The sequence below is a fragment of the Elaeis guineensis genome, chromosome 7 (genome assembly GCF_000442705.2).
Source record: "Elaeis guineensis isolate ETL-2024a chromosome 7, EG11, whole genome shotgun sequence".
Lineage (NCBI taxonomy): Eukaryota > Viridiplantae > Streptophyta > Magnoliopsida > Arecales > Arecaceae > Elaeis > Elaeis guineensis.
The window spans coordinates 101,312,626-101,334,326 of record NC_025999.2 but is presented as its reverse complement, the minus strand read 5'-3'; the positions used below and the strand labels follow the sequence as shown (position 1 = coordinate 101,334,326).

Genomic DNA, 21,701 nt, shown 5'->3' with positions numbered 1-21,701 from the left:
ATCAACTCAGAATGTAGTCCATAAGCATTGGTTTTATTTTTTTTTTTCAAAAAAGAAATGTTTGACAACAGTTGCATGTCCGAGACGTCCACCCATGATCCATGATGATGAAAAGCCTTTTGACAATCTAGCAGCTGGAAACTGCAATTTGAAATTTATTATCTACCACATTCTTGGAAGATCATGCAGGCAAATTTTGCTTGTGAATCAGGGCATGAGAACATACAGGTTAGCAAGTACCACTCTGAGAGTGATTGGAAAAACTAGTGGATCTCTTCAGCTATGCCACTGGACTGCCATATAAACCTCTGAGTTCCAACCTCATGATACAAATGGAACGGACAGAACAAAGACATAGTCACTGTGAAGATACTTACAGGTTACAGCCACATAAAGGGTGCCCATACTAAGCCATTTGACATAATCAGCGACCTGAGAATGAAGAACCAAGAAATAGAATTTCTTACTTTTTCATCAATATAATTTTTTTTATAATCTCTCAATATAATTTCAGCTTTAAATAAAGCCATTTGTAATTTTCATAGCAAAGTTAGTGACATCTTTCTTACCTTTTCTCAAATAACTATGCAATCATCAGATCAGGGGAGCAACTAATGATTGAAGTTGCAGCTTGTCCCATGAAATCTATGCTCTTTTGATTGATTTGCTAAAAAAAAATCCTTCTGCAAAGAGTATTCTATCGAAGTGAGAACTATTGTCAAATCAATTTTGATAAACTTTATCTAAATTATATGATATAGATAAGAATTTTAAATTAACTTATCTAGGGCTTGGTTGGATTGGCCTATAGATTTTAAGAAGCATAAATAGAGAACAAATCCGAAAGTATGTGATCACTGTCCTAAAATAAATTTTCGATCTTCATGCTGATGTTTATCAGGAATTTTGTCCCAAGATATGATTGGGATACCTTCTCTTAGAGCATGATCATCATAAAGAGGGCTGACCGTCCTCTAATACTTAGCAATGAATGAAAAAAGAGAAAATGATGAAAAGAGTAAGAGAGAGTTTGCAGAATATTGGACTTGTTGGACTCTCAGAGAAAAAGGGAAAAGGGGAAGAGGTCACAGATTTTCAGATATCCACGAAGAAAGACATATGGTTAAAACAAAATACGACCATCTGCGATAAACGACTATTCGACCATTTGACAGAGAACAGAAGCAATCGGTCAACAAATAAATACGCTAAAAATAAAATATTAAGATAAAATCGATAAAGAACAATAAAATATTTTGCTATCATCACACATGCAAGTTAAATCGAGCTTGCATCCGTGTGTGAAATATAAAATCCACACCCCTCCAAAACCCCCCAAGCAAAGGTAGATAAAGAAAGATGATTTATGAGTGCATTGAAAATTTTATCCTTTCCAATGTGGGACAAACTTTTAGGGTCCTTTGGAGGGAAGAAAAATTTTGAGTTTTTCCTCCAAAACTCTAACATGATCCGGATACGAAAGTTCCTTCTCTTTCTCCATTTTGCATGAGTTTTTCCAATTCAAATTACATTGACTGTCCAGCCTATGCTTTCATGAAACTTGTTCCCTGAGTGCCATTGTCTTAGAGTAATTCATAATCTTCTCCTTTATCTAAATGACAAACTTTCATGCCCCCGATCCGAGATTGTGAGTTGAAGATCATGGCAATCGCCGCATACTCATAGGAAGCTTTTCTTATAAGCATACAAGACATCTCATCATGACATCATACACATAAAGTTCAATAAATTTCAATCTTAATGATCAAACCTTAGTTTAAATAACAAATCAAAACTCAATGTCAAAAAAAAGAAAATAATTGTCTGGCAAAGTCAACACTTAAAATGAAAATCTTGCATCAATTCTAAGAAAAATCCTAAATCAAATAAACCAACTCCATCTCTAATCGCTCTCCCAACCGAATTCTGTATCACGCTAATTTTTTGGATTTGTAAAGAAAATGTAAACTCATCATGAGCTAAATAGCTCAGTAAGCAGTGTATACCTTTAATTGAAAAAATCAGACAATAATACTGTACATATCTGTTTACTGATAATAACATAAACAATATGTAAATTCATGAATTCATAATTTAATTCATCACACTATCAATCATATATAAACTTCAATTCATCATAATTTTAAATTATGCTTATCATCTTGAATTCATCAAATTTCTTAAGTTTCTCTTATCAACCATAAACTATGACCATATTTTTCCTGTGGCAGGGTCATAATACCACGTATCTTCTTGCGGTGAGCTGCGAATCATCTGACAGCAAAGTTCTTCAAAACCGCTGGTCTCTCTAGCGGTTTATCGCTGGTCTCTCTGGCGATATGTCGTTGGTCTCGCTGGCGACATAAACCTTCAGGACAAATCAATTGCCAACATATATGCCCCTATTGGTGGGATCCTTTACATAGTCAGGTTATCAATTCATATCATTTTTTAATTCATATATTATTTCAAAAATAATATAAATAAGTGATATTCGAGTCAATCAATCATATCATTCTTTATAATCATATATCATCATAATAATTTTCAACAAATATCTTCAATCATAAATAATTTTCAATAATTATTTTCAATCACAATTAATTTCAACAAATATTTTCAATCACAAGCATGCCATGAATTTATATAATTCAAATTTATAATTTATCAGATAAATTTAATAAAAGTAAAATACTACTTACCTCAAAAAAAATTCAAATTAGGGATCCTAGAAATCTTGAAAATCTTTTTTCGAACCTGATACGTCAAATATCATATTTTTGATCAAAATTTTATCAAATAAAAATAATAAAATTTTTTAAAATCTAATATCCTCACACGAATCGATTAGATGATAGCGTCTAGGATTTATTATTATTATTTAATCCATAAATCCTAAAAATATCCAAGAGAGAGAGCAGAGAGAGAAAATAGGGAGAAAATCTAGAGAGAGAAAATAGAGAGAGAAGGTAGAGAGAGGAGAGAGAAAAAAAATTTTCTCTTTTTTTTTCTCTTTTTCTTTTTTTTCTTTTCTTTTTCTTTTTCTTTTCCTTTTTCTTTTTCTTTTTCTTTTTCTTTTCCTTCTTCTTCCCACGACCCTCTCTTGGGCCAAAACAGGGGAAGACCGACGAGGTCTCCCCCCCCAGTGACCTGGGCTCCGACGAGGTGGGTGGCATCCAATCGACGGTAATGGAGCAAGGGCGGCCGACAGTGAGGTTCGGTTGGTGAAGTTTTTATTTTTTTTTAATTTCTTGAAAAACAGAGGATCTGTCCCCTTTCTTCATGATTTTCGATCATTGACCGGTCGCTGGTAGCCAAGCACTCAAGGAAAGAGAGAGAGAGAGATGAGGGTCCAGTCTCGGAGATGAGACGTCGCAACCAGCGGCACCGGTGGCCAAAAGAAAAAAAAAGGTTCCGATCGAACAGGAGTTTCATGTTTCATAGAATTTTCGATGATCTCGACGGCCGACGAGGAGTCTAAAATCATGGAAAGAAAGAAAAGAGGGAGAAGAAGAAAGATTGAACCCTTATCTGAACTCCGATGGCCTCTTCGACCTTCGATTTCCGACGAATACAATAAGAGGGTGCCGCGGCTTTCAAGGGAAAAAGGAAAGAATTTGAGCTCAACGATCGCTGGTGGAGGCTCGAAAGGGAGAGGGGAGGTTTATTTATAGAGAGTCCTAGAGTTTCAAGAGTCCTATAACCCTTCTCCAAATCGAGATTCATCGGAGAAGAAGACTCCCGAAGGGAGTCTTCTTCCGTTCTCAGTTTTTTTTTTTAGGCTTGGGCTTGGGTCTTCTCAATCGGGCTTGGGCTTGGGTCATCACATTCTTCATCCCTAAAAAAAATTTCGTCCTCGAAATTTTTCATACCTGTGGTTTCGAAGAGCTGGAGATATTTTTGCTTCATTTCTTCCTCTAGTTCCCAAGTAGCTTCTCTTTCCGAATGTCGACTCCACTATACCTTGACATAAGGAATGTTGCGACATCTTAGCACTTGTTCTTTACGATCCACGATCCGTATCGGATATTCTTCATATGATAGATCTTTTCTAGCTTGCAAGGGTTCAAATTTCACGATGTGACTTAGGTTTGGTAAATATTTCTTTAACATAGAAACATGAAAAATATTATGTACTCCTACAAGTGAAGGTGGTAAGGTAAGTCTATACGCCACCTCACCAATTCTTTTCAAAATCTCAAATGGACCCACATATCTAAGATTCAATTAGCCACGAATGTCAAATCTTAAGATTTCTTTTGAAGGAGACATTTTGAAAAATACATGGTCACCAATTTGAAATTCTAATTTCCGTCTCCTATTATCTGCATAACTTTTCTGTCTGCTTTGTGCTGCCCGAAGTCGTTCTTTAATTAATTGAATCTTCTCGACTGCTTGTTGAATAAGTTCGGGGCTCAATATTCTCCACTCACCAACATCATCCCAATGAATCGGTGATCGACATCTTCTACCATATAATGCTTCATAAGGTGCCATACCAATGCTAGCCTGATAACTGTTATTATAAGCGAACTCAATCAAAGGTAGATGCTCGTCCTAAGAACTTTTCATATCTAAAATACAAATTCTCAACATATCTTCTAAGATCTGAATAGTTCTCTCTGATTGGCCATCAGTCTGTGGATGAAAGGCTGTACTAAAGTTTAATTTTGTTCCTAATGCCTTGTGTAAGCTCTTCCAAAATTGTGATACAAATCTGATGTCTCGATCTGATACAATGGTCACTGAAATTTCATGTAGCCTTATAATTTCTTTCATATATAATTTTGCTAGTCTTTCCAAAGTGAATCAAACTCTAATTGATAGAAAGTGTGCAGACTTTGTCAATCGATCCACAATCACCCAGGCTGCATTATTTTTACTTGGAGTCTTAGGTAGTCAGTTACAAAATCCATAGTGATATGTTCTCACTTCTATACTGGAATATCGAGAGGTTGAAGTAATCCTGTAGGTTTCTGATGTTCAGCTTTAACTTGTTGACACACCAAATATTGTGCCACAAATTGAGCGATCTCTCTTTTCATATTATTCCATCAATATATTTTCTTCAAGTCCCTATACATCTTAGTACCTCTCGGATGAACTGTATAATCGATCTGATGTGCTTTCTGAAGTATTTTCTATTTGAATACCGAATCATTGGGTATGCAAATTCTATTTTCGAATCTCAACGAACCATCATCATGTATCTTGAATTCAGATTGAACACCAGCTTTCACTGAATCTCTTCTTTTAATAATTATGGATCACTATTCTGGGCGACTATAATCCTTTTAATGAGTGTTGGCTGAACCCTTATATTGGCTAATCGTACTGTTGAGTCATATACTCGAATATCTAATTTTAGTTTTCTTATATCTTTTAATAATTGACTTTGATGTATAATTAAAATAGCCAAATTTTTCATGAATTTTCTACTAAGGGCATCAGTGGCAATATTAATTTTTCCAGAATGATAATGAATTATTAAATCATAATCTTTCGACAGTTCTAACCATCTTCTCTGTCTCATGTTTAATTCTTTCTGCGTAAAAATATACTTCAAACTTTTATGATCAGTAAACACTTCACACTCGCACCGTATAAATGATGTCTCCAAATTTTCAGGATAAAAATCACTGCAGCTAACTCCAAATTATGTGTCAGATAATTCTGTTCATATGGTTTCAATTATTTTGAGATATAGGCCACTACCTTACCCTGTTGCATCAATACACAGTCAAGTCCCTTTTTAGATGCATCACTATATATTGTGAATCTCTCATTTTTTGTTGGTATAGTAAGGATAGGGGCTGAAACTAATCATTATTTTAACTCTTGAAAACTCTATTCACAATCCTCGATCCACTTGAATTTAACCCCTTTCTGAGTAAGACGAGTCAAAGATGCAGCTATGCGGAAGAATCTTCCTATAAATCATCTGTAATAACCTGCCATTCCTAGAAAGCTTCGAATCTCAAAAATATTTATAGATCTATTCCACTGCATCACAGCTTCCATTTTTATTGGATCCATAGAAATTTCATCTTTAGATACGATGTGTCCTAAAAAGATTATCTTGTCCAACCAAAATTCACACTTTTTTAATTTGGTATAAAGCTTTTCTTTCCTCAATATTTATAGTACACACCGTAAATATTCTTCATGCTCCAATTTACTTCTTAAATATATCAAGATATCATCAATAAATACGACAATAAACTTATCAAGATAGGATTTGAATATTCTATTCATTAAATCTATGAAGGCCACTAGAGTATTGGTTAATCCAAATGACATCACTAGAAATTTATAATATCCATAACAAGTTCTAAATGCAGTCTTTGGTATGTCCTCTGCTTTGATTTTTAACTGATGATATCCTGAATGAAGATCAATTTTTGAAAAAACTGGTGCACCTTGCAGCTGATCAAACAAATCATCGATTCGAGGTAAGGGATACTTATTTCTGATAGTATTCTTATTCAACTCTCTATAGTCGATACAAAGCCTCATACTACCATCTTTCTTTTTCACAAATAAAACTAGAGCTCCCCAAGGAGATACACTAGGTCTTATAAAACCTTTATCCAACAAATCCTGTAATTGATATTTTAACTCCTTCAACTCCATGGGGGCCATTCGATAAGGAGCTTTAGAAATCGGACTGGTATTGGGTGCCAACTCAATGGTAAATTCGATTTCTCTGTTTGGTGGTAGTCTAGGTAAAACTTCAATGAATACATCCAAAAATTCATTTACAATAGAAATATCCTGTAACATTAATTCATCATGTTCTGTATTTTTTATTAATACTAGATAACCTCTACATCCCTTTCTTAGCATCTGTCTAGCTTGCACAAATGAAATAATACATGGAGAGGTGGTTCCTATACTTCCATCAAAACTGAATGTTAATTCTCCCGGTATTTGAAAGTTCACTTTCTTTCCATGATAATCCACAAAGACATGATAAGTAGCAAGTCAATCTATTCCTAGAATAACATCAAAATCATGCATATCTAGGACCACCAAATCTGTCGATAATTCTCTTTCTCCTATTCTGATACTACATGACTTGCACATACTTTCGGTACTCAAAATACCACCTACTGGTGTCTCTATATATAATTTAGTTTTCATAGATTCACATACTATATCATGTTGTCTAATAAAAGTAGTGGATATAAAGGAGTGTGTAGCACCAGAATCAAACAAAATCGAAGCATAAATACCAGATACAGGAATGATACCTGTCACCACAGCATTAGAGGCCTGAGCATCCTGTTGTGTGAGTACATAGATCCTTCCTTGAGTTTTCGATCTTTGACCTCCATCCTTTGTTTGTGTGGATCTACTCTCATTCCTCTGGGGGCAATCTGCAATTTTATGTCCCTTCTGTCCACAGCTAAAATATGAACCAGTATTCCATAGATAATTTGAAGACTCATGCTCTCTTCGGCCACATCTCGAACATCTAAACATCTCATTCTTACGATTCTTATCATTTGTTGGCTTCTTCGCTGGATCCTTATTATTCTGATTTTGTCCTTGAGTTTCACCAATTCTATTTCTCTTCTTCTGATTCCGTTCTCTTTCCGCATGTGCTTTATTAACTTCCCTCTCAATTATTAGAGCTTTATTCACAACTGAGGCATAAGTAGTTAACTCATAGGGTACAACTTATTTTTTAATTTCCATCTTCAGTCACATTTCAAATTTATGTACTCTGTCTTGCTCAATCTCAACTAATCTTGGAACAAACTTGACTAACTCCGTGAATTTAGCTTCATACTCTGCAACGGATCTGTTCCTTTATTTCAGATGAATGAACTCCTGCTCTTTCTGTATTCTGACACTTCGAGGAAAGTACTTGTCAAATAATTCACCTCGAAATCTCTCTCAAGTGAATGGTATCCTATCGTGTTCATATTTTTGTTCAAGTATACACCACCAGTTGTATGCCTCACCTTGTAACAGATATGCTGTATAGCGGATCTTCTCATCATCGTGGTATTCTTGCACGGCGAATGCCTTCTCCATCTCCATAATCCAGTTGTTAGCTTTCAGTGGCTCGATGGTCCCTTTGAAGGCTGGAGGAGCTAGCTTTTTAAACTCGACGATGTTGTTTCTCTGCATCAGATGTTCTCCATGGCCAGGTGTCGGTGGAGGATGCTGACGTGGCTGCGCATATTGTTGTTGAAGTAACTGTTGCTATGTTTGTATTACTCCGATCATAGTTTGCATTAATTGAGTCATATTCGGCTCTTCCTGCACTATCGAAGTATTTCCAGTAGGGTCAATAATTCCTTCCTGCTGAGATGTGCTACTATTCAATTGGGGAGTGTTATCACTAAGTAGATTTGATGTCCCTCCTACCGCTCCTTGAGTATTCTTCGTTCGTCGTGGAGGCATATTGACCTATGACAGATTTGAGATGATAACTTATTCTTAATAAAGTTATAAACTTACTTAAGACAGGTCAGATTATAATCATCATAACTAACCTTTCAAATTTTCTAATATCTATCCATCACTCGCTCATTCTATTCTATATGTCTTTATCTATCTACTTATGCTCTGATACCATATAAATTGTCACGTCTCTGATCCGAGATTGTGAGTCGAAGGTCATGGCAACCGCCGCATACTCATAGGAAGCTTTTCTTATAAGCATGCAAGGCATCTCATCATGACATCATACACATAAAGTTAAATAAATTTCAATCTTAATGATCAAACCTTAGTTCAAATAATAAATCAAAACTGAGTGTCAAAAAAAAAAAAAATTATCTGACAAAGTCAATACTTAAAATGAAAATCTTACATCAATTCTAAGAAAAATCCTAAATCAAATAAACCAACTCCACTCTAATCGCTCTCCCAACCGAATTCTGTATCATGTTAATTTTCTGGATCTGTAAAGAAAATATAAACTCATCATAAGCTAAATAGCTCAGTAAGCAGTGTATACCTTTAACTGAAAAAAATTAGACAATAATACTGTACATATCTGTTTACTGATAATAACATAAACAATATGTAAATTCATGAATTCATAATTTAATTCATCACACTATCAATCATATATAAACTTCAATTCATCATAATTTTAAATTATGCTTATCATCTTGAATTCATCAAATTTCTTAAGTTTCTCTTATCAACCATGAACTATGACCATATTTTTTCTGTGGCAGGGTCATAATACTGCGTATCTTCTTGCGGTGAGCTGCAAATCATCTGGCAGCAAAGTTCTTCGAAACTACTGGTCACTCTGACGGTTTGTCGCTGGTCTCTCCAGCGATATGTCGCTGGTCTCGCTGGCGACATAAACCCTCAAGATAAATCAATTGTCAACATATATGCCCCCATTGGCGGGGTCCTTTACATAGTCAGGTTGTCAATTCATATAATCTTCCAATTCATATATTATTTTGAAAATAATATCAATAAGTGATATTCGAGTCAATCAATCATATCATTCTTTATGATCATACATCATCATAATAATTTTTAACAAATATCTTCAATCATAAATAATTTTCAACAATCATTTTCAATCATAATTAATTTCAACAAATATTTTCAATCACAAGCATGCCATGAATTTATATAATTCAAATTTATAATTTATCAGATAAATTCAATAAAAGTAAAACACTACTTATCTCAAAAGAAAATCCAAATTAGGGATCCTAGAAATATTGAAAATCCTTTTACGGACCTGGTACGTCAAATATTATATTTTTGATCAAAATTTTATCAAATAAAAATAATAAAAATTTTTAAAATCCAATATCCTCACACAAATCGACTAGATGACAGCATTCATAATTTTATTATTATTATTATTATTATTATTTAAATCCATAGATTCTAAAAAGTTTAAGAGGGAGAGAAAGAAAGATTGAATCCTTATCTGAACTCCGGTGGCCTCTTCGACCTTCGATTTCCGACGAACACAAAAAGAGGATGCCGTGGCTTTCAAGAGAAAAAGAGAGGAATTTGAGCTCAACGATCGCCGGTGGAGGCTCGAGAGGGAGAGGGAAGGTTTATTTATAGAGGGTCCTAGAGTTTCAAGAGTCCTAGAACCTTTCTTCAAATCGGGATTCATCGGAGAAGAAGACTCCTTTTGGAAGTCTTCTTCTATTTTTTTTTTTTTTAACTTGGGTTTGAGTCTTCTCAATTAAACTTGGGCTTGGGTCATCACACAAACCTTATGGATGTTAGTTCCTGGTCATTTAATGGCAATACCAACTGCTTATTGAGTTTTCAACAGAAAATATATAGCAAAACAGGGAACAGGTTGACGCACAAATCATGCAAAGCATTGACACTATTATACGTCACACAGCTACAATAGTACAACTTTGGGAATACAAATCCTGGCGAAAGCAGAGTGTAATGTTTTTCTGAAAACCATAAGAATGTCAGATCGAATGCATACCATTGCACTGATCCAGTCCTGCCTCTTCAAACTGGCCGGGTACATTGCCAAACTGTAGTTAGTGTAGCAACATCCACATAGTACACAGAAATGCGAAGAACCAGTGAATTGGATTGAGTGCCAACACAATTTCATATAATGTTGCCTTCCTTTCGCTAATAGTAGGTCTCAAGAGGACAAGCAAGTCATAAATAAGAATACTGCAGATAATAGGGTAAACAGCAATGGTAGATCAGAGAACTGTAGTGGAACAGAGTTCAGATAGAGATGGGACAGCTTTAGCAGACCATATGCCTGGAAAGAAAGAAGCAATATAAGCAAGTGAAAGACAGTACCTGCACAGATGCAAAATGTTATAATAATATTCCAAAAAGACACCGAAGACCACTGGCTATAATTACCATCAGATATTTAGGAAACCAGCTGCACTGCCAATTTTAAAATACAGGGTATTGAACGGTGTAACCATTGATATGATGCTACCAACTGGAACGCGGCAACATGCATGGGAGCAACAGAAACTCCAACAGAATCTCACCCAAAAAAAAAAGGATCTGTGGATTCCAATATGCCCTTGCAAGTTGCTTTTGCCTTTTCGGCAACATGCATGGGAGCAACAGAAACTCCAACAGAATCTCAACCAAAAAAAAAAAAAAAAATCTGTGGATTCCAATATACCCTTGCAAGTTGCTTTTGCTTTTGGAAAAAGATTTATGGCAAATATTTTTAAGAGATACTTGATATGACATGATCTATCTAAGATCAAAAATGATATAGGTGGAGGTGATAAGATCACCATATTTAGTTACATCATCATGATCCTATATGACAGTGATTTTAAATCATCCTTACTTTCAAATCAGCTCCCAATCCAGTGATGAAATATATGTTCTTGATGTTAGAAATTCAAGATCACCCTCAAACTGTGATCTCAAGTTGGAATATAAGGACAAAAAGGCCACAGTCTATCAAAAAAAATTGATATATTAATATACCATTAATATATTATATCAATATTATATTTGATATTATATATATATTTATAATATGTATTACATTATAATATATTATTAATCACATTATTGTCATATTATAATTCAATGATAATTTTAAATTAAAGTATAAATAAAATTATTAATTCTATAGTAACAATTAATATATTTTTATGAAATTAATAATTTATAAGATCAATAATTTTATTTTTATAAAATCTATTAATTATTAATATATTATATATGATTAATAAATATATTTTTATGGAATATATTATGAATAATTTTGATATTATATAATCAGTGATCTTGTATTCCCACAAAATATCAAATAAATTACTCATCGATATCTAAGAATTTTTAATCATTGAATCATGACCTACCAAACACAGTAATTTTAGATAACTGATGATCAAATTATCACAAGATCATCAAACTAGAATATTAGAAACAAGTAGAAAAAAAGATTGAGAGAGAAAGAGAGATCGACGGTCTACCATGTAAGGTCTGGGAATAATTCTCTTGACCAAGATGGAGATGGGAATAACCCACAAACTCACCGCTGCTGCAACGGCCATCCGTCATGATGAACTTCAAGAGATGAATGATAACTCCATATTGTGCTGGTGACATGAGTGCGATAGCAGTTCACAAGCAAATGAATTGAGCAGCTTGTAGGCCAACTAGACTTGTGCACGTAGTGGGTGGAGAATCCAATTATGCAAGTCAAAAAGCAAGAAAGATCAATGGCAGCATTAGCATGCATTATATCCAGCACAAATCTTGCAATGAAAGACAAGTCCAAGTCCTTCACATGCTTTACTTTGAATGATATGAGGCATGCCACTCATTAGAGAAAAAAAACCAGATGAATGACTAAGATTTCCATGCGCTCAATGTTAGGTGTTAATAAAGATTTCACAAATCCATTGAATAATTAGTTTTTATCTGGATAGAGTAGTTAGTCAAACTGGTATGTGGCGTATGTAATGCGTATGACTTGGCAAAATGCAATGCCAATTCAAGAAAGAAAACAAGGGGGGGATGAAGACCACAACTCCCACAAGCCCCACAATGGACAGTTTGCGTTACGTGTAAAAAGATGAATATTTCTTGCTTATCGGGAAGTTGTTGGGTGATAAATAAGGGTGTTATTATATTACCAACCACTCTGAACTAACAACTATTACAAGTTGGTGAACCATGATCATCTCAAGCTTGGGTTGGGCCAAATCACCCTTGTTCAATTAATCTTGCTACCATTGATTATTGCATCACAACACAACGCCCTGCTACTTCATTAGCCGCATTTACATTCAATAATCTCGATACAATGCCATGTGGCAGACACGGCATTAGAACGCATGTTATATTATCTTAGCTTTTTTAACCAAATTATATTCTATGATATAATTGAGGTATTCTAAAACTGCCTGTATTAACGGCAACGGTCCACAAACAACAGGGTTAGTACAGTCCACATAGGATAATTAGCCGCAAATCATGGCAGAACAATATAAGGTCCTTTGATTGGGGCACGTTAGAGTACGGGATAATTTGATAATTTATGAGAATCATTTATCTAAAAAAATGATTGGAGAGAAAAATAACTCTGATTATGTTTGGTCGATGAAAAAATTATTCTAAAAAATAACACTAAAAAAAGATTACTATGTTTAGTTGGAAGTAAATGTATATAGAAATATGATCAAATTTATAAATATATTTTTCAACATAAAATATTTTTTTAATACTAGGATAGTATTATCATCTTCAATTAATTTTTATTTAATGATTATAATCACATAGTCCTTTCCATAATACCATCTTCATCTTAATTTTTTTGTAAAAATTCTTTATTGAATAAATTTGGAAAGACATCAAATAAATTTGAATTTTACTATGATATTTTTTTATAATATTTTATTATAAAAGATATTTTAGATATTTTTTTTCCTTCTCTCTTGTCTTTGACGGTCCCTCCGACCCCCCAACCGGCACTCATGCGTCTCTCCCCCTCGTGATTGTGCTCCCCCCCTTTTCTCCCTACTCGTGCCACCACCCCTCTCCCCATCGATCTCCTCCCCTCCCCCCCTCGGACACTTGTGCGCCCCCCCTCGTGCTCATGCCGCCCCCCTCCCATGACCACACCGCCTCCCTACTCATGTCCCCCCACCCTCTCTTCTTTTTTCTTCTCTACTACAGCACCCTCCCATCGGATCTTATGCCCCCCAAAGTGCTCGAGCCGCCCCCCACCACTTCCCTCTGGTGACCATGCCGCCTCCTGGCTCGTGCTGCCCCCTCTCTTCTTTCTTCTTCTCCATCGCAGTCCTCCCCCGCCATCCCCACCACCTGCAATCGTGTTGTCTCACTACTCATGCCCCTCTCCCACTATGCTGGTGCTGTGCCCCCCAACGCTCCCACTGGGCACTCATGTTCTTCTTCGCCACAGCAATCCCTCCCTTCTTTCTTCTTCTCCATCACCCACTCGTTGGTGCTCCCCCGCCTATGCGACTCCACCACTGCACCCCCCTCCCTCGTCTACGGTGCCCTCGTCACCCCCCGACAAGTCTTCTACCCACCAGTGCTCTGTCATTAGCCTATGGTGCCCCCAATGTGCCTTTGCTTGTCAGATTCTTCGTCTTTACCACCGCCCCTCCTATCTCCTCCACCTTTCGTGGTGGCAGTCAAAGATTTAAAAAAAAAAAATTATTTTTTTACAATATCAAAATAATTTTGATTTTTAAAATATTTATTACACCAATCATGTATATGGATCTTTCATCCGATTAAAATTTATATAATTTATATTTAATCAATAATCAAAAATAAATAAAAAATTAAAAATTAAAATATTTTTTAAAACACCATAGTAAATTCAAACTAATACAATGATTATATATATAATCTTATTAAAATATTTTTATCAAATATAAATTATCATTATTGAAAAATTTATCAAATATCAATATTTTATAATATTTATTTTATTTTTTTAAAAAATAAATATAAAATTTATTAATTTTTTTATTATTTATATTAAATATAATAATTTAATATGAAATTTATTTTTCCTGCCAGACTATGTCTGACCAAACAGATCCTACACATGCGAGTGACAAGAGAGGGAAAAAAAGAGGTCGAAGCGGCACCCACTCAGCCACACTGTAATCCACGTTCCCTCCCCTCATTCAAGCACCGCCCACGTCCACTGTGGAGCCCAGAAATAATAATAATAAAGAGATAACAGAGACTCCAGCCTCATCTTATTGCAACTCTCTCTCTCTCTCTCTCTCTAAACAAAGAGGAGTGGGAACCTACAGCGGGCGGTGAAGTAATAGAGGAACCCCATCTTGGGCTGTTCCCAGTGGAGAAAAAAAAAAAAAAAATGCAGTAGCCGAGTCCCCCACCTGCCTCCACTTCCCAATCCTCTCCCGTCTCTCTCCCCCCAATCTCCACAGAGAGAGATATAGAGAGAGAGAGAGAGAGGGAGAGAAAGATTTCACCGTTGGCTTCCATGGAGGATTTCAGATCGAGGTCGTGCGGGGACGGGAGGATGGAGATGGAGGTCTACGGAAGCCGGATGGCGGCCCCTCCTGGCTCCGGCCTCCACGACCTCCGGTGCTACAGCGCCTCCTATGCGTCCTCGCAGCAAAACAGCTACCAGATTCCCAAGGAGATCAAGCTCAAGAAGGGGAAGACCACGGCGGGGTCGTCTTCCTCCAAGAGTGGGTGGAGCCTCAGTGATCCGGAGCTGCAGAGGAAGAAGAGGGTGGTGGGCTACAAGGCCTACGCCGTGGAGGGGAAGATGAAGGGGTCGCTGAGGAAGAGCTTCAGGTGGATCAAGGAGAGATACACCCAGGTGGTCTACGGCTGGCGGTGATTCCTCTTCTCCTATATCGGTATATATCGTATCATCTCTCTTTCACTTTCTCCCTGGATTGGGGTTATCTTTTCAGAGTACTCTTTTTTTCTTTTTCTTTTTCCAGTCCATCAATACGATCTCATCCAAAAAAAAAATTGATTTTTTAAATCTTTTTCGGCTCGCTTGTTTCTGAACGTCGTCTTTTCAAGGTTCATGAATCTGATCTCATCAGAAAAGAAAAAAAAATGATTTTTTTTCTGCTGCTTTTTTATTAGATATGTTCGACATATTGATTTCGGGAACATGACTTATATTACCAAGTTGAAGCAAGCTGCTGGGTTTGGGGTTGGATTAGGGGGGATGGCGGAGTGGTCTTTATATCTTAATTGCATACATCACAAGCCTTGTGCTATATTCCTGTCAAGCGTTTTTTTTTTTTTTTAACCTAATTTTCTGTTTCCCTTAACAAGGAGTCTCAAAGGTTTTGGGTTAAAAGGATTATACTTAATGTAACAAAAAAAAAAAAAGGATTATACTTATGCGGTGTTTTCCTTGGTGGCATAAAGAGGAATATTTGGCAAATATGGATTGATGAAGCCAATCCAAGGGCTGAGGACAAGGCTTGGTGGTCATGGTTGTGTTTTCTGTGTCTAACAAGCTGAAGTTATTATCCAGCTTATAATTTAATATTTCACAGAGCATATATGTTGCTTGAAAAGAACATTTGATGGGTTATAATATGCTACTGATTACCAATCGAAAACAGAAAGTCTTTTTTGTTAATACCTTAGTGATGCTTGGCTCTGTCATATCAGAGTTCCAAGTCTCTGAACAATCACATAAAAAAGTCATATGACTTATGCTTTCTCAATCTTTCTTTGTTATAAGCAGCTAACACAGCTATTTGGAATACTTTGATGACCAAGTTGTATGGTTGTCTTCTTTTGATTCTTATTGGAAATCTTAAATAATTAGGGGTCCTGGTTAGGTTATGATACTAGAAAATCAGAGAGAAACGTTGTAAATATATAAGAGTGGGCTTGGCCATCAGGAAAGGCCAAAAAATAGCCCCAGAAGCAAATCAGATCTGGTATATTCTGGTCATATCGAGTCTATCCATCCTATAGATTGGTCTGGACATTTTTGCTGAAACTCACTACTTTCTTGCAGTTATCTAGGTTTGAACTGTGTAGCCTGTATGTGGCCAGTCTGTGAATTGCTTATATTCATATTGGCATTTTGCATTATTATGTTTCATATCTCGTCTTTTGATTTCCTGCTCTTTTAATGGTTATGTTGTTGATCAAGTGCTAGCTTGATTCGTTGAACTAGTGACAATGCTTACTGATCAGTTCATTTTAGAACACATCGTTACACTCCGATAATGTTGTTCTGCAGTAATAGCATCAATTTTCTCTAAATGCTTTCTTGTGTTTATAGGATGCTAATGATCATGCACAGAGAAATTTCCGACACCATTATAACATTAAATTTTGGGGGACAGATAGGGAAAGAAGAATGTGGACATTGTAAACTCTAATGGATTCAAAATTCTAGCTTTTGAATGTCTGGTTGGACCTTTCTCAACTTAACGCTAATATCAACAAAAAAATTCTAGCTAAATCAAACGTAACTACAACATTAGAAATGCTATGCTCAAGAAATCCATTTTCCACTTTCCATTGGCTTTTAGTAGGTCATTATGACTTTGAAGCGAAGAACAAGAGTTGGTAACTTTGAATTTTCAATTGATTTCATTCATAAGTGAATTTGGAATCTTGATTCAATTCTTATGATACTATGGTAGGTGAAGACATCTGCATGGCCTAGCTGCAGGTTAAATCTTATTGCCAGTGAGTCAAAGAGGTTCTGCATCACATTTCCTGCTCATAATTGATGGCAAGGGGGAAGGATGTCAAAAGGCCCTTCCCAGCCCTATATTATGTATCTGCCTTTTATTTAATTCAAGTCTATATGCATGCTTAGATGGGTGCTTTTATTATAAGATGTCTGCCAGATATCATTGTATCCACGAATCCTCCACACTAAGTTGAGCAAGAAAGTGAATATTTCCATCCAAATCTTCAGGAATGTGATGTGGTATTCGTAAGGTTGTTCTTCAACTAGCTTATCATTTCATCATTCTGTGGCAGGCTGCTGGGATCAAATATTACTTTCCTACTTCCATGTTTGTCGATGGGGATTGCGTGTTATGACTTTGTGTTGAAATGAGCTGTAGATCCCTCTAATCGGAAATGTAATCTTTCTAATTGGAGGGAAATATAGTTGTATATAGTTATAAAATTTTTAAATTGAGGTTCTGTAAATTAATAAAAGAGATTCTGTAGATCCTAGAGAAGATCAATTCCTCATTCTTTCGAAATCCTATCTTCCTCTCTTCCTTTATCTCTCTTCTTCCGTCTCTGTTTGTCAACATGGTATTAGAGCCTTAATCCATATATCCCTCTGCAACCTCCATCAATCCTTTGCAACCTCTTCTCCTTATCGAAACTTATGTAAAGCAATAGGAATATTCAAATCATCATTATCTAATATAAAATGAATGGGAGATACGGGTGAATTACTATTCATCTTGGAAGGAGACGTAGAAGATGAAGCCGTTGGGATAGAAGAGGAAGACCTAGAGATTGGAGAATGCGTAATAGGTTTTGAGAGAGAAGGTGAATAGGTGAATCTGGAGTAACAGGCTCTGAAAGGGAAGGTTGAACAGGTGAATTTGGAGTAACAGACTGTGACATAGACTCAGATGCTTTCCCTTGAGTGTCGGAGCCAGCAGAACTAGGCTCTCCAACAGAACTAGGCTCAGAATTAGGTTCTCCTTGGGTGTTAGAACTACCATCTGTAGTAGTATCCATAGTAATAAGATCCCCTTTAGTAGAGAACTCCCTCTCTCGACCAACATCAGAGGTGACGGAAGAGGATGCAGAAGATATATAGAATGGCTTAGACTCCTGAAATGTTACAGCCATACTGATAAGCAACTTCTGCTTTGTTGGACACCAATATTTGTACCTTTTTTGTGTGGAAGAATAGTCTACAAAAGTGCACTTGAGGGCACGAACGTCAAGCTTGCCAACTGAAGGTCGATGATCTCGAACACAACAAACACAACCAAATACTTTGGAGGGAACTATGAAAGAATTAGTTCTCTGCAGGCATTCAAGAGGTGTTTTATAGTCCAAAGTTCAAAGAGACATTCGGTTAATCAGATAAGTTGCAGTTAGTACTGCTTCTTCTTATAAAAACTTAAGAACATTTATAGAAAACATCAAACACCTTGTAACTTCAAGCAAGTATCTATTTTTTCTTTCAGCAACTCCATTTTGAGTCGGTGTGTCAACACAGGTCGTTTGATGTATAATACCATTCTTATATATGTATATTCTTCAAATTCTTTATTAAGATACTCTGTTCCATTATCAGAACGAAAAATCTTAAGAGTTGCTCCATATTGAGTACCAATCATTTTATAAAAATCTCTAAATGACTGAAATACTTCATTCTTATTTTTTAATAGATAAATTCAAGTGCAACGACTGAAACAATCAATAAAAGTAATGAACCACGGATGATTAGAAATAGTAGTGGTCCCACAAGGTCCCCACACATTAGAGTAAACTATCTCAAATATTATTTTACTATGCAGGCCAGAGCTTGGATAAGTATTTCTAGTGTGTTTAACTAGTTCACAGACATCACAAACTAGCTTCTCTTTATTATATGATTCAAAAGTAGTTGAAAATATATGAGCTAAGAGAGTAAATGGAAGATGACCAAGCCTATGGTGTTGGAGTAACAAGTCTCTCTCTTGTGAAGATGACACTGCCAAACTGGTCTCTGAGTAGCCTCCGAAAATTCCTTCCTCCAAATAGTAGAGCCCATTACGCATTATACCAATCCCAAGTTTTCTTCCTATCCTTGGCTCCTGAAAGACACAATGTGTTTTGAAAAAAAGTTATGGCACAATCAAGATCATTTATAATAGCACTAATGGATAGGAAATTGATAGAAAATCTAGGGACATGTAGAACAGATGATAAGGATAATTCGGAAGCATATTTGAAAGATCTTTTCTCAGAAATAGAAGCAAAGGAGCTATCAGCAAGACAAACTTTATCACGACCGGAACAGAGAATATAAGATAATTTCTAAAGGATCCAGTCATATAATTGGATGCTCCAGAGTCAACTATCCATGAAAAAGAGTTACTACAGTTGAGAGCATGAACTTGATCACTGATACCTATTTGGGCAAAATTATCCTGATAGAGAGAATTGGTTGGTTGATCCAGAGAATCCTTTGTGGAAGCAATGCTTCCACAAATATTTACACTAGATCTGAATTTCTCCAGAAGTTGCATTTTTTCGACTGATAATTCTCTCATAGAAGAAAAATGGGTCTGATTATGCTGGCCTCGGCCTCTGCCAGAATGACCACCTCCACGACCACGACTTCTAGTCGGACGACCATGCAGCTCATAGCAGAAAGCTTTGATATGGCTCGAGTTATGACGGTGGTCACAAATCTTGACCCCACGAGGTCGAGACCGAATCTCTTGGGCAGAATTGAGAGGAGAAGAGCTTTTGAGAGTAGTTGGCTGTACCACAAGCGCAGAGCATATAGCTATGTTCGTAGAAGAAATATAGTGGCTAATCGAGTTTCTTCACTGAGAACCAAGGAAATAGCTTCATCTAGAGTTGGCCACTCCTGTGTACTAAGAATAGAAAAACGTCAAAACTCAAACTCTGGGTTAAGTCCATCCAAAAAATTCATTAGGCGTTGACGCTCTATCTATTTGTCGAACACTTCAACATCACCAAGATGAGTAGGAGTAAAGGGATTATAAAAATCAAAATCATTCCATAACTTCTTTAACTCTCCAACATACTCTGTTACAGATCGGACACCCTGAGTAAGTCTCCGAAGCTCTCACTGGATCTTATGGGCATGCATATTATTGCCTTTATAGGAATAAGTTGTGGCCACGGCCTACCACAACTCATAAGCATTCGTCAGTGCTTCTACTGTGTGAGCAACATTTGGTACCATAAAGGGAAGGAGCCATGCTACCATCCGAAAATTATTAGAATTTCACTGTCTGACAGCTATCCCATCTCCTTTTGGCCTTTTTTTAGTACCACTTATGAATCCCTCAAGATTGTGAGAATCCAAAATTAGACGAACATGTCGCGTCCAACTTAAGATTTTGTATCCTATAAGTCTCTCTCCCCATCTTATCAGAGTTTCATAGCATCTCTGTCTTCTATCTCCATACCCGAGAGTTGGAAGGTTGCTAAAGAAGACCCAAAGTGGAAAGCCGTCATGCTTGAGGAGATGCGAGCATTAGAAAAAAATGATACATGGGAACTTGTATCTTTGCCGGTCAGAAAATAAACTATGGGATATAAATGGGTTTTCACAGTTAAGCAGACATCTGAGGATACTGTTGAACGTTACAAAGCTTGTTTGGTAGCAAAAGAGTATACACAGACTTATGGCATCGACTATAATGAAATTTTTGCATCCGTTGCAAAAATGAACTCTATAAGGACCCTTATATCATGTGCTGCTAACTTTAGATGGGATCTGTTCCAGCTCGATGTAAAGAATGCTTTTCTTCATGAAAAACTTCAAGAGGTGTATATGGATATTCCACCAGAGTTTGCTACTGCTCAGACAGCAGGCAAAGTATGCCGGTTATGGCGTTCTCTTTATGGTCTGAAGCAGTTACCTCGTGCTTGGTTCGATCACTTTCGACAGGCAATTATTCAGATGGGGTATAAACAGAGCAATGCTAATCACACACTCTTCTTTCGGCACAACAGAGATAAGATTGCTGTTTTGATTGTCTATGTTAACGATATTGTGGTCACAGAAGATGATTTTGAGGAGATAACTCATTTGAAGGATCAGCTGGCACAGGTATTTGAGGTGAAGGATTTTGGACATCTTCGATATTTTCTTGGGATAGAGGTTGTCCGTTCTTTAAAAAAAAATTTTTTCTTCCACAGAAAATATATTCTGGATCTTCTTTCAGAGATCGATATGTTGGGATGTCGATCTATTGCCACTCCTATTTGAGCAAAATCATCGACTAGTAGCTGATGCTGGTGTTCCTGTTGATCGAGAACATTACCAACAATTGATAGGGCGTTTGATTTATCTGTCTCATACACGGTCGGATATTGCATTCGCCGTTAGTATGGTAAGTCAGTTTATGCATGACCCACGTTCTGTTCATATGGATGCTATGATACGGATACTTCGATATCTCAAAAGCTGTCTTGACCGTGGTTTGCTTTATTCTTGTCATGGCAACCTACGGGTAGAGTGCTACACAGATGCTGACTGGGCTGGATCATTTGATGACCGT

General features: G+C 36.4%; 2 protein-coding genes across 3 annotated transcripts; one reads left to right on the top strand and one right to left on the bottom strand.

The window, feature by feature from the left end:
• Positions 1–321: 321 nt before the first annotated feature.
• On the bottom strand, positions 322–13,785 carry LOC140859386 (uncharacterized). Its single transcript, XM_073261034.1, is given in 7 exon segments — positions 322–432; positions 7,243–7,807; positions 10,220–10,260; positions 10,451–10,502; positions 10,552–10,650; positions 10,738–10,785; positions 13,646–13,785. Coding segments are annotated over 7 exon segments (1,056 nt in total).
• A 944-nt stretch (positions 13,786–14,729) lies between these two features.
• On the top strand, positions 14,730–17,388 carry LOC140859095 (uncharacterized). Of its 2 annotated transcripts, none has more exons than XM_073260526.1 (2): positions 14,730–15,344; positions 17,121–17,388. In XM_073260526.1, exon 1 carries the CDS (start codon positions 14,960–14,962, stop codon positions 15,323–15,325), a length of 366 nt encoding a protein of 121 aa, XP_073116627.1. In that variant the 5' UTR covers positions 14,730–14,959; the 3' UTR covers positions 15,326–15,344; positions 17,121–17,388. The 2 variants fall into 2 exon arrangements, with proteins under 2 accessions (XP_073116627.1, XP_073116626.1); XM_073260525.1 differs by having other exon boundaries at positions 14,735–15,344; positions 17,115–17,388.
• The last annotated feature ends 4,313 nt before the right edge of the window (positions 17,389–21,701 follow it).